This window comes from Pan paniscus, chromosome 9 (genome assembly GCF_029289425.2).
Source record: "Pan paniscus chromosome 9, NHGRI_mPanPan1-v2.0_pri, whole genome shotgun sequence".
Classification (NCBI taxonomy): domain Eukaryota; kingdom Metazoa; phylum Chordata; class Mammalia; order Primates; family Hominidae; genus Pan; species Pan paniscus.
Genome location: NC_073258.2, coordinates 19,956,010 through 19,973,972, shown reverse-complemented (window position 1 = coordinate 19,973,972; position 17,963 = coordinate 19,956,010). Strand labels below are relative to the sequence as shown.

General features: G+C 45.2%; 1 protein-coding gene across 2 annotated transcripts in view; it reads right to left on the bottom strand.

The window, feature by feature from the left end:
* OTOG (otogelin) overlaps positions 1-17,963 on the bottom strand; it is a 99,865-nt gene that overhangs the window by 6,582 nt on the left and 75,320 nt on the right. For both annotated transcript variants that reach the window (XM_003818215.5, XM_008971488.4), the window contains 10 exons: positions 10,832-11,015; positions 8,241-8,461; positions 7,937-8,075; positions 6,286-6,480; positions 5,879-6,091; positions 5,212-5,316; positions 4,973-5,080; positions 4,449-4,550; positions 1,613-1,711; positions 699-739 (listed from right to left, as the gene is read on the bottom strand). In XM_003818215.5, the coding sequence (XP_003818263.4) occupies positions 699-739; positions 1,613-1,711; positions 4,449-4,550; positions 4,973-5,080; positions 5,212-5,316; positions 5,879-6,091; positions 6,286-6,480; positions 7,937-8,075; positions 8,241-8,461; positions 10,832-11,015 (1,407 nt within the window). The remainder of the gene's footprint in view (positions 1-698; positions 740-1,612; positions 1,712-4,448; positions 4,551-4,972; positions 5,081-5,211; positions 5,317-5,878; positions 6,092-6,285; positions 6,481-7,936; positions 8,076-8,240; positions 8,462-10,831; positions 11,016-17,963) is intronic.

Genomic DNA, 17,963 nt, shown 5'->3' with positions numbered 1-17,963 from the left:
CACCACCATCATCCTCACCATCCCCACCACCACCATCACCATTGCATTATCACCACCACCACCAGTACCACAACCACCATTATCCTTACCATCCCCACCACCACCATCTTCATTGCATTATCACCATCACTGCCACCACCCTCATCCTCACCATCCCCATCACCACCACCACCACTGCATTATCACCATCGTCACTACCACCACCATCCTCACTGTCCCCACCACCACCATCACCATTGCATTATCACCACCACCACCACCATCATCCTCACCATCACCACCACCATTGTCATTGCATTATCACCATCGTCACCACCACCACCATCCTCACCAACCCCACCACCACCATCATTGCATTATTACCATCATCACTGCACTATCACCACCGTCACCACCGCCATCCTCCTCACTGTCCCCACCATCATCGCCACCATCAGCATCATCACTATCATCTTCATGATAATTTTCATCTTCATTGTACTTAATCCTTACCACAACTCTAAAGCATGATTATGTCCACTTTACAAAGGAGGGCACCATACCCAGAAAGCCAGTGGCAGAGCTTGGGAAAAGAATGCTGACTTGCAACCCCGGGTTCCTTGCACTAGATTAAAGGAGCAGATTCTCTAGAGGAGGGGATAGAGAGGAAAGGAAAGGGGAGCAGACCAGGGAGTGTTGGGGGAGGAGCGTCTCCATACCAGATGGCACCGGGGCACCGGGATTGTGTCACAGTCACATTCTGAAAAACACAAGGGGCCAGGCCCCACTTCATCAGGGATGTCCAGGTAGGAATCCCCTGGGTACCCTGGACCTCTCACTGCTGGCACAACCCGTCTTCTGAAGACCCAGCTCCAGGCCAGGCCTGGGAGAGGAGAGGAAGAGGCCCAAATCTCAGCCTCCTTCCATCCCTGGGGGCAGGAGAAGGCCTGCAGCTCCGCTGGTTAGGTAGGTGGGCAGTGATGGGTTCTGAACACCAAGCTCTCCACTGGGTGTGGAGCGAGGATAAATAGGCAGATGGGCCAATCACAGGTTTCCTTTTGTCACCTGGATTAATCCCTTCACCTGGTCCAGAGCCTATTCTTTTTATTTATTTTATTTTATTTTTCTTTGAGATGGAGTCTCACTCTGTCGCCCAGGCTGGAGTGCAGTGGCACTATCTTGACTCACTGCAATGTCCACCCTCTTAAAGGCACCTACCACCGTGCCCGGCTGATTTTCTTGTATTTTCAGTAGAGACAGGGTTTCACCGTCTTGGCCAGGCTGGTCTTGAACTCCTGACCTCATGATCCACCCGCCTTGGCCTCTCAAAGTGCTGGGATTACAGGTGTGAGCCACCGTGCCTGGCCGCAGTAAGGACTTTTTAAGACGGAACCCCTCTTTGGAATGGGAAACTTGCTTTTTCCTTCTTTTATCCTAGAGAGAAAAGGCTGTAGGAATGCTCAGCACTTGGAGTGCGGATGCAGAAGGAAGGTGATTCTCGTGGCTTCCTCTAGAGACCCTGCAGGGGACAGATCTGAGAGGAGTGGACGGTGGTAGGCCGGGCTCCCTCAACCCCTCCTCAGCAGGGCCACTGGATCTCCCAGCGGGGAGGCTGTCCTGACCACGGACTCACCACAGGATTTGTAGGGGCAGCAGCGGTCGGGGCTCCACACCTCCACCAGGGCAGTGCCCAGGCCACACTGCACTTGGGGACAGCGGAAGTTCTCACACACTGTGGGGAAGGAGAGGTGGGTGACACGTCAGTCACAGGCACCTGGGGATGTGAATCCTCAGAAGGGCAACACTGGCTAAAGAGAGGCTACCCCCAGCTCCTCCTTAGTGACCCCCACTGTCCTCAGAGCCTCAGGGAAGAGTCTGGGCACCCGAAGTCTCCCCAGGGAGCTACTTCAGGTCCTGGTGCTGTGCCTGTGAGGCACTGGTGACATGACAGGGTCAGAACCTCAAGCTCATTAAATTGGGCCTCCTCAATCTGGAGTCACCCTGCAAGAGGTGGTCCGAGGAGAGCCAGCCATTAGGGTAAGGTCTGCTGACGGGGAACATCCCGTTCTAACACAACCTTTCCCACCCTGTGGAAACTTCATCCACTTGAGGCCCACCTGAGCATGCCCTGCTTCAGCTGATGCTACCCTGCAGGGCCCGCACTTCCTTTCTTCCTAGTTTTTAGGCTGACTTTTCTCAGTTCAGGATTCCTCAGCCATTCTCATTTGCTGGGAGAACAAGGCAAGGGGTGAGGGAACTCCCTGGGTGCAACGTTTTGGTGGATAGGGGAGGGGCAAGGGTCAGCACTAAAGGTGAGGATCTGAAAATTGTAAGAGTTACTTGATTTACTAATAAAGTTATTGGCACAAGCAAGGATTATCAAATGGTGTTCCAAAAAATTATGAGGGAGGGCATTTTTATGGTGTCAAAGTAATAGGCTATTTTCTGGTTGGAAGAGGAAAAATGTAAGATGGAGAGATCTTAGGATTATGGTCATCACCCTGATCTGGGCCAATGTTAACATCAATTCTTGTGACTCAGCCAGATAGTGTGTGGCACCCGATGTGATGTGCTATGAAGCTCATGCACGCACTGTCTAGCCCCAAATTTTTAACTTGAACCCATCAATCCTTAGATGGAAATTTCAGTTTTAGGAAGCACAGAGGCCCAGGGAACAAGGTAAGCAGCTCCAAAAGAAAGCAACTGGCGAAGTCCAGAAGCGGGGCCTCTCTGCAGGGTCATGGCATGGACTCTATGGTGGGAGGTCATGCAGGAAAAGGGACCTGTGCTAGCATGAGAGATGTGAGGCATGTCATTATAATGCATGGTCCAGGACTGGATCCTGGATTGGACAAACAGGAAGAAACAGACTGGGCATGAGATGAGTTGAAAATGTATTAACATGGAAAGGTAGTGATTGTTCAATGAAAACAGCCAGTTTAAAAAAAAAGAGTATGTCCAGGATGAGCTGATTTTGGTAAACCACACACATCTATATAAAGCCATAGAGAGAATCTGGAAGGATATGTATCCACTAAAGCATTGGCAGTGGAATTATCTAGCAGGTAGGAAGGTGGTATTTTCATTTTCTTGCATTTACTTGGAATTTGTACTTTCTACAATGCATATACAGTGCTTTTGTAATAGCAAAAGTATGACGAAGACTGGGAGAAAGTGATGATATCAACAGCCTCTGTTTTGGAGCACCTACTGCATACCAAGGACCATTTGGTCCTTCACAAAAATTATCTCTAATTTCCACAACAGCCCCTCAAGGCAGATACTATAGCATCGCTATTTTACAAATGAGCAACCTTGGCTCAGAGAGTAAGGAACTTGCCCTGGGCTGCACAGCTGGTAGACAGCCCAACTGAGGCTCAGAAACCAACTGACTATGCCCATACTCCATCCATAGGACTAGGCTGCCCCCCGAGAAACATGGAAAGAAACGTGAATACAGGAGGAGGGCTGAGGGGGAGGGGTAATGATAGAAAGAGAAAGACAGAAGAGAAGGAGAAAGGATAGTGAATCTGTCCTCACATCTGTCTTGCAAATACTGTGGCAAGTGGGCCAACCAGCTCCTGGTCAGGTGCGGCCAGGTCATCTGGGCAACTCTCATGGGATGGGAGCCTACATTGTTTCGGAGGTGGCTCTTCACATTGAACCAATCAGAGAAGCCCTTGGGTGTCCTGGTGGAAGCCCCTCTCCTACTCTGTTCTGTGTAAGAAAAAACCTCATGCTTCTCCTATTATCAGTGTGCAAAGCAATTTTTGTAAATTGAATAATATTTAAATAGAACCATTTTGTTCATTTTCATCCATTAGGTTTGCTTACAGTCCATAATGCTGGCTGCACTATGCTTAACAGTTACTACTGTGGTACTATGCACATAGTGCATTCTATATCAAGGTACTATGAACACAGTACATGATATGCACATACTATACATGTCTACATGTATATACAGTATCATACATACAGGTACCAGGCCCTATAAAAATATTGGAAAAAGCATACTTTTATTTATAATTACAAAATAAAAGAGCTTCAGAGGTTTTGCAACACAGGGCCTTCTGTGATACAGCCTCCAGGAGCGGGCACTATGGCGACACAGTGGCAAAAGGGACCCTGAAGGGGAGCCTTGGGTCAGTCAGGGAATGAGGACTTCTTATCAGTGCTGTGGGGGATGGAGGGACCCAAGTATTTGTCCTTCAACCCTAGCCTCTGTCTGGCCCTTGGGGGCCTCCATGGAGGGGACAGGCCTGGACCTCCCACCCTCCAGCCTGACAGCCTGACCCAGCTTCTTCAGGTGGGCCTGCACTCGTCCTGGATTCAGCTGCTCGGCCCCTCCAGAGCTCACCACCTGGGGGCGCTCTGTTGCTCCCTGTCAACCCCCATTGGTCCGGGGTGGGAACTCTGTGAAGGGCCCCTTCCTGCCGCAGCCCGCCATGTGCCCAGCCAGGACTCACCACACTGGTACAGAGGGCAGCAGAGCTCCGTGGTATTCCTGTGCACGGTGAGCGCCTCCCCTTCTTGACATTCGGGGATGGAGTCTGGACAGTCGCCACAGGCTGAGGGGGAAGAGGGTCAATGCTGTCACAGCAGTGCTCTCATAGGGGCTTGGCACACAGCACGTTGCTGGGGGTGGGGCCTCCTCAACAACCCAGGTGTGGCAGGAGCTAACTAACGGCAGCATCGCATGGTCTCACGTGATCCGTTCTGGAATCAGAATCTGGAAGTTCTCCCTCATGTCCACCCCAAGGCTTACACAGAACAAGCACCAGTTTCCTCGTGCTTAGTAATCTAGGGGGAACACGGGGTCGGTGTCCTCTTCCTCCCACACTGTTTCCTGGACAGTGAGCTTGTCCTTCTCCCTTTGCCCACCCCATCTGAAGACCCCCAGCCTTTCCTCCCAGCTGCCCAAGGACACAGGGGTGAGGCCGGCGGACTGTGATCAGGCTGTGTGCGCTGGCGTCTGGTGGCGGCGACCCACCGCAGAAGTAGGAGGTGCAGCAGGAGTCCCCCAGGCGGCCCGCGATCAGGATCTGGTCCTGTCGGCAGCTGGGGACCAGCTCTGCCTCACAGAGATCTGGGTCACACTCTGGGGAAAAAGCTGAATTTAGGTGCTGGGAGAGGAACCTGCCTGGCCACCCCGGGGCCCCTGCCCCCAGAGCTGTCCTCCCCCCACTGCCCTCAGTCCGTCCCCCACCCTCCCCACCCCGGGCCTCTCACCACAGCTGTAGCTGGGGCAGCAGGAGTCCTCCTGGAAGTGGGTGAGGAGGCGGTGGCCTGGGCGGCATGTGGGGGCGAGACCCTCACACAGAGTCTGGTTACACACTGGCCCCGGGGACCACAGGGCCTGTCACCTCGGGGCCGGATGTCCCCACTGCTCTCCAGTGGAGAACACTGGACAACTGCCCAACCCCTGGACGCCTGGCCCCACTCCTCCCCCCAGCCCCCAGGACCCATACTCCTAGATGAGGTCATTGAGGGTCACACGAGGGTTCAGGGCTGGGACAGAAGATCAGCAAGAGCTAACATCCATTGACACGCACCCCATCTCACAGCAACCCCAAAGATGGGCCCGATCGATCGTCAGCTCATGTCCCAGGAGAATGAACCAAGGCACAGAGGATGTGAAATAATTTGCCCGAGGCCACAAGGCTACAGGTGGGGGAGGAAGAGTGGCCAGGCTGCCTGGCTCCACAGCACTCCCTGCACTGACTCCTGAGCCTCTGCCCCTGCCCCCAGGGAGGGTTCTCCCCTCCTCCAAGCTCACCCCCTACAAGACACTTTGCTTTTCCTAGGCCTTGTCCTATCCATCAGGGTTGGTGTGCAGGGCTGGAACCTTTTAACTGTTTTACAGTTGACGTCCAAGGAAGTGAAGGTGGACACTCACCACAGACAGTCCCCAGGCAGCAGGGGTCCTTGGTGGGTAGGAGCAAGGCCACCTCCCCGAATCGCAGGCAGCTCTCAGGGCGGGGACTGGGGCAGCCCAGATCCACCGGGACGATGGTGTCTGAGGCTTGGCACTGGTGCTGGCAGCAGCCGCTGAGGGAGCTGTTCCAGGTCTCCCCCAGGGCCCTCGGCACCCCCATGCTGTCAGTGCAGGCTGCAGAGGGGAATGGCAGGGTGCGAGGGACTGAGGAAGGTGAGCCCAGACCTTCCCAGGCTAGACTCTCCCTGGGTTACTGGCCACCCCTAAGCAGACCTGAAAGGATGCAGACGGGACTCAGCTGTGGACAGCAGGAGGCGAGGCTGAGGCCGGCTTTGGAGGCCCCCCACTCAGGGAGGGGAGGAACCTACCGCACTTGGCCTCCGGGATGCAGAGTGCAGAGTGGCGCCGGTGTAAGATGGTGCCCTCGGAGCAGACGCAGCCCTCGCCCAGCACCTGGCAGTGCTCTGGGTCCAGAGGCCCTAGTATCCCATCCTGGCATGTCTTGGGTGGCTCACAGGCTGTCACACATGCCTGGTATGTGGAGTCGCTGGAGCACAGGAAGGCTGCAGGGGCACAGTGGGCACCAGGCCTACCTCAGACCCCAGGCAGGGCTACCCACTGAGGGCCAAAAGAACAGGAGGGGATGAGGAGAGGGCTCAGAGTGTCATCAGCACCTCAGCAGAGAGTGCATAAGTTAAAGGGCTTGGTGACATCACCTCCTTCCTTAGATCAGGACTCAGCGAAGTACAGCCCACAGCCCAAATCCAGCCCACTGTCTGTTTTCACAAATAAAGTTTTATTGGAACACAGCCATGCCTGTTCATTTATATTCTGTCTCAGGCTGTTTTTGTACCAAAAAAAGGTAGAGTTGAGGACTTATGACTGAGACCATATGGCACACAAGTCATCAAATACTTACTTTCTGGCTCTTTACCGAAAAGGTTTGCCAACCCCTTGCTCTAGATCAGTGTTTTCAAACTTTTTTGATTGTAAAAAGTAGATTTTACATTGTGGCCTAATACAAGCATGTAGAACAGTGGTCCTCAAACTCGACTACAAAAGAATCCTTTGGGAGTTTTTGAGGTATCATTGTGGGGAACCCACCCCAGGCCAATTGAATCTCTGATTGTGGGGCCCATGCATTTTCAAGTTGTCTGAGTGATTTCAAAGGGTATTTAGGATTGAAAATCGCTTCTATATAAAATAAAAAATCTGTTTTACAAAATCATACCTAAACTTTCTATGAGCAATACACACTGGTATTTTCTATTCTATTGTATTTTTTAAAATGCTGGTGCTGACTCCCTAAATTGATTTCATACCTGCTGAGTTGGGATCCACAGTTTGAAGAACACGACCCAAGAGGACTTTTGTCTTTTCCTCTTTTACTTGTCATATTGTGGGTGTGGCCTTCCTGTGAGCCAATCCCAGCCTTTCTGGACAGGTTCACATTTATAAATCAAGCTACCCTAGCCCAGGCCACCCCTGTCGACCCTACCAGTCAAACCTAATTGGGGGAGGAGGAGGCAGATCTCATTTCCTTCCTGCAGGAAGGAAGGGAAACTCTGGAAGAAGAGAAACGTGAGCAAAAAGGAAGCAGAGGGAATAAAGGTGTGCTGGACGGTGTCCGTGGGGCAGGTCTATGTGAGCACTCGGCACACATTCCCCCACATCCTCAAAACCACCCTGGGCGAGGGCGATGGTTACAGTCTCCACTTACAGAGAAGAGACGCAAAGAAAGCAAATACTAAAATAACAATACAATTACTATGTGTTAATATGTTCATATGAATCATAATAAATATGTGTTCATTAGTATAAAATGTACTTTTATATAATATAAAAATTAAATATAAATTAAACATATGAAATATTTATAAATTTACTAATGTACATAAATCCATGAATGATTAAAGCTGGGAAAGCATACATGAACTTGGGGCCGGGAACCTTTTCCCACTTTAACAGGGGACGGGAACAATAGTCACAATGGAGGGTCCCCCTGCCCCGCAAACTCACGGCAGTAGTCAGAGCGCCGCCACTCGATGCACACATGAAATTTGTGGCACATGGCCACGTACACAGTCAGGGCCACGCAGGGCTGCTGCACGTACTTGGTGTCCCGGATCCACAGCTCACAGAATGACTCCGGAGGCACCTGGACATATGCATCAGGCAGTGCTGGTTACTCGGATGGCACATATCCCAGTGCCCAGCTCCTCCCCTCCCTGCCCAAAAGGAACAATGAGCCTCTGCAGGTAGGTGCTGCCATCCCCAGCCAGCCCAGGAGGTGTCCCCAGTGCTGGACCCAGTTGGCACATACAAAGCGGTGGCAGGCACTGAAGGTGCGGTTGGACACCATGCGAAGGCAGGGCGAGCAGTCAGTTGTGGCGCAGCTGTCTGGGCGGAAGCGGGTCTGGCCCACTGAGGTCAGGGAGCTGGGCACCTGCCAGCTGTCCAGAAAGGGAGCAGGGTCCTCAGCCCCACCCACCACTGAGCCATCCTTCAGGGTAAGGTCATTGGCTGCATCTCCATCACAGATACCTGAAAGGGGCCAAACAATCCCAACAGCCACGATCATCACTACCACTCCCATGTCGTCAGCTCTCACTCTTTGTATTCCTCACAGTTCTTTGAGGTCAATAATACCATTATCCCCATTTTATACGTGAGGGAAATTAGGTGAAGGGAAGCTAGGAAACCTGCTACAAAAGAAAATGTCTTTGTACTTAGGAAATACACATGTATTTAGGGGTAAAAGGATACAATGTCTTGAAGTTATTTTCTAATGGTTCCGAAAAATGCATATATATATATATGTATTGCATGTGCATATAAAAATGTGTACACACACACACACACACACAGAGAGAGAGAGAGAGAAGGAGAGAAGCAAATGGGGCAAATCTGGGTAAAAGGTGTACACTACTTTATACTGTCTTTGCAAGTTCTAAATTTTTATAAGCTTTGCTATATTACACCAAAACAAAAAGCTACCCCCCAAAAATCTGCTTTACCAGTGATTGCTAGCTGATTATAACAACTGTTCCTTCTTTTTCCTGGGCAGTCAGTGTATTTTTCCCAGATGCCCTTGCAGCTGGGTGAGATCATCCGATTGAGTCCCAGCCAATGGCATATGAGTGAAGGTGACGAGTACCACCTCCAGGCCTAGTTCATAAAAACTTCCCACCTGTCTCCTCTCCTGTGAATTTGGAAACTCATGTTGACATGGCAGAACCAGAAGATGGAAGGACTCTGGGTCTCTGAATCATTGCTATCCATTTGGGAACTTATATATGCAGGAAATAAGCTTCTGTTGTGTTAAGGCACTGAGATGGGGGCAAGGGTGAAGTTTATCTGTCCTAGCTTTTAATGTGACCTAAACTTCTGGTTTCATCTCCCACATACCATCTATATGCTCCAGACACACACTTTCCTGCCCACAACTTTGCTCAAGCTGCTTCCTCTGCCTGAAATACTTTCTCACATGTCCTTCCTTCAAGGACGCCTCAGATGCACTATCCATGACATTCCAAAATCTGTGTAACAGTCATTGGCTTGCAGGTCAGCCTTTCACAAAAGATTGTAGCTCTCTGAGTGCAAAGACTCATTTTCTTTTAGATTCTCAATTATCTCACCACTCCCCTAAGTTTTTCTGGCAGGGTGCCCAGCTGTCAAATGTTCATTCAAATAAAATGGAGATATAAATGATCCGACTTCTGTTCTAACACCTCTAACCATGATTCTGTGAATATAAAGCATGATTAAAGGCAAACTCTTATTAATATATTATTAATGGTTCCCATGGTCACACTTTGGGTCTTGGCTTTAAGTCAATGAGGGGTGTCCCAAAGGTATCCTAGGGAGGGGTTGGCTCACCAGGCTACTGCTGACCACAGTGCTCTTTGCTGGCAATGAACAGAGGAGAAGGAAGAAATGATGAGAAAAAGATGGTGGTAGTGATGGTGATGGTGTTGGTGGTGGTGGGGATGGTGGCATGTGTGTAAGAAGTGTTTAAGAATGGAAGCACCATAAAACAGGGATTTTGTCTGTTTTGTTCACTGTTTTGTCCCCAGTGACTGGTACATGGCAAATATGTGTTGCACAAAGGAAAGAATGAGCATGGAGCTGAACTTCATGTGTTAGTGCATGTGTAGAGGGAATTTGGATGCAGAGGGGCATGAATGTGAATGTGTGAATGATCACCGGGGTGCAGGTGGAGGATGGAGGGTGTGTGTGTGTATGTGTGTGTGTGTAAGTGTTTTTATCTCACCCATCGTCACAATCATGGTAGTCTGTCACGGAGTGCCCCATGAGTGTCCATGTGCTTATGCCCCGGCAATGAGCAGCGGCCCACATCCAGGCTTGTCCCATATCTCTTTTCCTTATGAGAATACATTCAATCCTTTAGGGCATGCTCTGCAATTGTGCTATGGTCTGAAGAGCATTAGTTCTGTGTATTGTGGCAGCTGTGCTGTGTGCCCTTCGGTAAGCCCCTTAATCTCTCTGAGCCCCCTTTCTTCTTTAGTTCAGTGGGGATACTAATGGCCATCTCTCAGTGCTGTTGTGTGGATGACCAGGAATAAGTGAGATAGACTGTGGAAGTGCTTTGTGAAATGCCCAGGCTCATGCAGATGGAAAGGATTATCCGACATTAGGAGGCTGTCAGGGAAGCTGACAGACAATCCCGGCTGAAGTGACAACTGGCTGAGTCCAGAGCCCTCTACTATCTCCCTACTGGCAGCTTTGGCCCCAGGACACAAGACGTTGGGCCTCCCTGCCCTGACAGCTCTGCTGCTCCAACCTCTGGCCTGGTATTCTGTCCCAGCCTTTCCTGCTCCAGGAGGAATTATGTGTGAGGGCAGAGGTGGACCTGGGAAGCATCCCCTCCCCGCAAGCTGGGTTCCACCTCACCGCACAGGCCATGGCCCTGGGCCTTGCTGGTTTTGCTGGCCTCCACGATCATGAGTCCTGAGCTGTGGAGCCACTGGATCTGGATGTCTGAGGGAGTCAGGATCATGTACATGTGGCCTGTGTCCTCAATTCTGAATCCATACCTGGTCACAGGTGGCCACACAGGCTGCGAGTCCACAGTCACCTTGGGAGGGAATTCAGTGTGAGCACAGCTTGTCCATCCATTCATTCATCCATCCATCCATCCATCTGTCCGTCCATCCATTCATCCATCCATCCATCCATCCACCCATCATCTGACAAACATTTATTAGGCATCTGCTATGTGCCAGGCTCTGTTTCAGGCACATGCAGCCAAATCACCGTCGAAAGTGGCATGTGAGGATTCTGAAAATATCTTTATTGGAAAAATACAATGAAACAAGAAATGCAACAACAGGAGGCAAGCTGCATCTTAATGCCCAAATAAACACAAATCCTTAGCCCTTCCAATCACTCTCTTCTTTCCTGATTCTGTTCAGATCACTTCTTCTGGGAGTCTTTCCTGATTCTGTTCAGATCATTTCTTCTGGGAGAGTCTCCCTAAATTCCCAGCCTTGGGGCTACATACCCCTGCTCTGGGCTTTCCTCATCTCTGTGCTGGCCATTAAGTATCTGTTTCCACATCAAGATATCCAGTGAACTGAGTTTCTTAAGGGCAGATACTATGCCTGATTTACCTTTGAATCCCCAACACCTGCCTTTGAGCCTAACATAAATTGGGGCTCAATCAATATTTGTTAAATATGCAACACACTCTAATTCTCACAAACACTTTAAATTCAAGGCTACAACCTCTTCTACATATTAACAAGGTTAAATTTGGATGTACCATGGGTTATTACAATAGTTTTACACTGAAAAAAAAATGGAATATAAAAAGATTAAGATTTTAAAGTATTTATAATGAATTAACCTCCTCCCTTCAAGATTAGACTGTTTTATATGCTCCTGAATGTCAAGTGGGTCAATAAAGAAATTATGAAAAAGACTGAAACTTTTCTTGAAACAAATGATAATGGAAACACAACATACCAAAACCTACAGGATACAGCAAAAGCAGCACTAAGGGGGAAATTTATAGCTATCAGTGCCTATATCAAAAAAGAAGAAAAACTTCAAATATGTAACCTAACAATGTATCTTAAAGAACTAAAAAAGCAAGAGCAAATCAAATCCAAAATTAGTAGAAGAAAAGAAATAATAAAGATCATAACAGAAATAAATTTGAAATAAAAAAATACAAAAGATCAATGAAACTAAAAGTTTGTTTGAAAAGATAAACAAAATTGACAAACCTTTAGCCTAACTAAGAAAAAAGAAAGAAGACTCTAATAAAATCAGAGATGAAAAAAGAGGCATCACAACTGATACTGCAGAAATTCAAAGGATCATTAGCAGCTACTATGAGCAGCTATATGCCAGTAGAAGAGAAAATCTAGAGGAAATGGATAAATTCCTAGACACATACAACCTCAAGATTGAACCACAAAGAAATAAAAAATCTGAAAACACTAATAACAAGTAATGAGAAGAAGCTGTAATAAAAAGTCTCCCAGTAAGGAAAAGCCTGGGATCCGATGGCTTCACTGCTGACTTCTACCAAACATTTGAAGAAGAGTTAATACCAAGCCTACTCACACTATTCTGAAAAAATAGAGGAGGAGGGAATACTTCCAAACTCATTCTGAGGCCAGTGTTACTCTGATACAAAAACCAGACCAGGACATATCAAAAAAAGACTGCAAGTTGTTATTTCTGATAAATATTGATGCAAAAATCCTCAAAAAAATACTAGCAAGATGAATTCAACAATACATCAAAAAGATCATTAATTGTGACCAAGTGGGATTCAACATATGCAAATCAAAGTGATACATCATATCAACAGAATAAAGGACAAAAAAACCATATGATCATTTCAAATGATGCTGAAAATGCATTCAATAAAATTCAACATCCCTTCATAATAAAAATCCTAAAAAAAACTGAGTATAAAAGGAACATACCTCAAAGTAATAGAAGCCATATATGACAGAACCACAGCTAGTATCATATTGAATGGGGGAAAATGAAAAGCCTTTCCTCTAAGATATGGAACATGACAAGGATGCCCACTTTCACCACTGTTATTCAACATAGTATTAGAAGTCCTACCTAGAGCAATCAGACAAGAGAAAGAAATGAAGGGCATCGAAATTGGAATGGAAGAAGTTAAATTATCCTGTTTGCAGATGATATAATCTTATATTTGGAAAAAACCTAAAGATTCCACCAAAAAACTATTAGAACTGATTTTAAAATTCAGTAAAGTTGCAGATTACAAAATCAACATAGAAAAATCAGTAGCATTTCTATATGCCAACAGTGAACAATCTGAAAAATAAATTTAAAAAGTAATCCCATTTACAATAGCCACAAGTAAAATTAAATTATCTAAGAATTAACTTAACCAAAGAAGTGAAAGAGCTTTATGATGAAAATGATAAAACACTGCTGAAAGAAATTGAACAAGACACAAATGGAAAGATAGCCCATGCTCATGGATTAGAAGAATCAATGTTGTTAAAATGTACATATTACCCAAAGAAACCTACAGATTAAATGCAATCCCTATCAAAATATTAATGACATTCTTCACAGAAATAGAAAAAACAACCCCAAAATATACCTGGAATTATAAAAGACCCAGAATAGCCAAAGCTATTCTGAGCAAAAAGGACAAAACTAGAAGAATTACATTACCTGACTTCAAATTATACTACAGAGTTATAGTAACCAAAGCAGCATGGTACTGGCGTAAAAATAGGCATATAGGCTGGGTGCAGTGGCTCATGCCTGTAATCCCAGCACTTTAGGAGGCCAAGGTGGGCAGATCACCTGAGGTCAGGAGTTTGAGACCAGCCTGGCCAACATGGTGAAACCCTGTCTCTTCTAAAAACACAAAAATTAGCCAGGTGTGATGGTGTACACCTGTAACCCCAGCTACTTGGCAAGCTGAGGCAGGAGAATCACTTGAACCTGGAGACAGAGGTAGCAGTGAGCCAAGATCGTGCCACTGCACTCCAGCCTGGGCGACAGAGTGAGACTCTGTCTGAAAAACAAAAACAAACAAACAAAGAAACAGACATATAGACTAATGGAACAGAATAGAGAACCCAGAAACAAATTCATACACCTTCAGTGAACTCATTTTCGACAAAAGTGCCAAGAACATACATTGGGGAAAAGACAGTCTTTTCAATAAGTGGTGCTGGGGAAACTGGATATCTGTATGCAGAAGAATAAAACTAGACCCCTATCTCTCACCATATACGAGAACCAAATCAAAATGGATTAAAGACTTAAATCTAAGACCTCAAACTCTAAAACCACTACAAGAAAGCACTGGGGAAACTCTCCAGGACATTGGTTTGGGCAAAAATTTCTTGAATAATACCCCAAAAGCACAGGCAACCAAAGCAAAATGGACAAATGGGATCACATCAAGTTAAAAAGCTTCTGCACAGCAAAGGAAACAATCGACAAAGTGAAGAGACAACCCATAGAATGGGAGAAAATATTTGCAAACCATACATCTGATGAAGGATTAATAATTAGAATATATAAGGACCTCAAACAACTCTATAGGAAAAAAATCTAATAATCTGACTTAAAAATGCACAAAAAATTTGAAATAGACATTTCTCAAAAGAAGACATGAACAGTGATGCAAAAATCCTCAATAAAATATTGGCAAACTGGATCCAGTGGCATATCAAAAAGCTTATTCACCACGATCAAGTAGGCTTTATCTCTGGGAGGCAATGTTGGTTCAACATATACAAATCAGTAAATATGATTCATCACATAAACAGAACTAAAGACAAAAACCAAGGATTATCTCAATAGGTGCAGAAAAGGCTTTTGGTAAAACTCAACACCGCTTCATATTTAAAACTCTCAATAAACTATGTGTTAAAGGAACATACCTCAAAATAATAAGAGCCGTCTATGACAAACCCACAGCCAACAACACACTGAATGGACAAAACCTGGAAGCATTCCACTTGAAAACTGGCACAAGACAAGGATGCCCGCTCTCACCACTCCTATTCAACATAGTATTGGAAGTCCTGGCCAGAGCAATCAGGCAAGAGAAAGAAATAAAGTACCTCCAAATAGGGAGAGAGGAAGTCAAACTATCCCTGTTTGCAGACAACATGATCCTATATCTAGAAAACCCCATAGTTCCAACCCAAAAGCTCCTTCAGCTGATAAACAACTTCAGCAAAGTCTCAAGATACAAAATCAATGTATAGAAATCACTAGTATTCCTATATACCAACAATAGCGAAGCCGAGAGCCAAATCAGGAAGGCAATCTTATTCACAATTGCCACGAAAAGCATCCAATACCTAGGAATACAGCTAACCAGGGAGGTGAAAGATCTTTACAAGGAGAACTACAAAACACTGCTCAAAGAAATCAGAGATGACACAAAGAAATGGAAAAACTGTCCATGCTTATTGATAGGGAGAATCAATATTGTTAAAATGGCCATACTGCCCAAAGCAATTGATAGATTCAATGCTCTTCCTGTCAAACTACCAATGACATTCTTCACAGAACTAGAAAAAAAAACTATTTTAAAATTCATATGGAACCAAAAATGAGCCCGAATAGCCAAGGCAATCCTAAGCAAAAAGAAAAAAGCTGGAGGCATCATGCTACTCAACTTCAAACTATACTTCACGGCTACAGTAACTAAAACAGCATAGTACTGGTACAAGAACAGGCACATAGACCAATGGAACAGAATACAGAGCCCAGAAATAAGGCCACACACCTACAGCTGTCTGATCTTCTACAAAGTCACCAAAAACAAGCAATAGGTAAAGTACTCTCTATTCAATAAATGTTACTGGGATAAATGGCTAGCCATATGCAGAAGATTGAAATGAGACCCCTTCCTTACACCATATACAAATATTAACTTAAGATAGATTAAAGACTTAAATGTAAAAGCCAAAACTATAAAAATCATGGAAGATAACCTAGGCAATACCATTCTGGACACAGAAACGGCAAAGATTTCATGGCAATGATACCAAAAGAAATTGCAACAAAAGCAAAAATTGACAAATGGGATCTAATTAAACTAAAGAGCTTCTACACAGCAAAAGAAACTATCAACAGAGTAAACAGATAACCTACAGAATGGGAAAAATTTTTGCAAACTATACATCTGACAAAGATCTTACATCCAGTATCTATAAGGAACTTAAACAAATTTATAAGAAAACAACAACAAACAAACTACCCCATTAAAAACTGGGCAAAGGACATGAACAGACACTTCTCGAGAGAAGACATACAGTCAGCCAATAAGCATATGAAAAAAGCTCAACATCACTGATCATTAGAAAAATGCAAATCAAAACAGCAATGAGATACCATCTCACACCAGTCAGAATGGCTATTACTAAAAAGCCAAAAAATAACAGGTGCTAGCAAGGTTGTAGAGAAAAAGGAACACTTATACATTGTTGGTGAGAGTATAAATTAGTTCAACCATTGTGGAAAACAGTGTGGTGATTCCTCAAAGACCTAAAAACACAACTACCATTTGACCCAGCAATCCCATTACTGGGTATATACCCAGAGGAATATAAATTATTCTATCATAAACACACCTGCACACATATATTCATGGTAGCACTACTCACAATAGCAAAGACATGGAATCAACCTAAATGTCCATCAATGGTAGACTGGATAAAGAAAATGTAGTATATACACACCATGGAATACTATGCAGCCATAAAAAAGAATGAGATCATGTCCTCTGCAGGAACATGGATGGAGATGGAGGCCATTATCCTTAGCAAACTAATGCAAAAACAGAAAACCAAATACTGCATGTTCTCACTGATAAGTGGGAGCTAAATGATGAGAGCACATGGACAGGTAGAGGGGAACAACAGATACTGGGGTGTACTGGAGGGTGTCAGGTGGGAGGAAAGAGAATATCAAAAAATAACTAATGAGTACTAGGCTTAATACCTGGGTGACAAAATAATCTGTACAACAAACTCCTGCGATATGAGTTTATCTATATAAGAAACCTGCACATGTACCCCTGAACTTGAAAGTTATAAAATAAAATAAAAAATAAGACATCCAAATGGCAAACAGGCATATGAAAATGTTCTTACATGGATCATCAGAGAAATGCAAATCAAAACTATAATGAGAAATCATCTCGCTCCAGTTAAAATGGCTTTTATCCAAAAGACAGGAAATAACAAATGCTGGTGAGGATGTGGAGAAAAGGGAACCCTCACACTCTTGGTGGGAATGTAAATTAGTACAACCACTATGGAGAACAGTTTGGAGGTTCCTCAAAACACTAAAAATAGAGCTACCATATGATCCAGCAATCTGGGTATACACCCAAAAGAAAGGAAATCCGTATATCGAAGTGATATCTGCACTCCCATGTTTGTTGCAGCACTGTTCGCGATAGCTAAGATTTGGAAGCAATGTAAATGTCCATCAGCAGATGAATGGATAAAGAAAATGTGGTACTTATACACAACAGAGTACTATTCAGCCACAATAATATGAGATTCTGTCATTTACAAAAACATGGGTGAAAATGGAGGTCATTATGTTAAATGAAATAAGCAGGCACAGAAAGACAAACCTAACATGTTCTCACTCAAGTGTGGGATCTAAAAACCAAGACAATTGAACTCACGGACATAGGGGAAGGGTAGTGGAGGGGTTGAGGAAGAGATGGGAATGATTAATGAGTAAAAAGAAAAATTAAAAAGAATGAGTAAGACTTAGTGTTTGATAGCACAACAGGGTGACTACAGTCAATAATAATTTAATTATACATTTAAAAATAAATAAAAGACTATATAATTAGATTGTTCGTAACACAAAGGATAAATGTTTGAGGGGAGGGATATCCCATTTTACGTGATGTGATTATTACACATTGAATGCCTGTGTCAAAATCTCTTATGTACCCCACAAATATATATACCTACTATCTACCCATAAAAATTAAAAATTAAAAAAGGATGAGACTGTTTTATGCAGC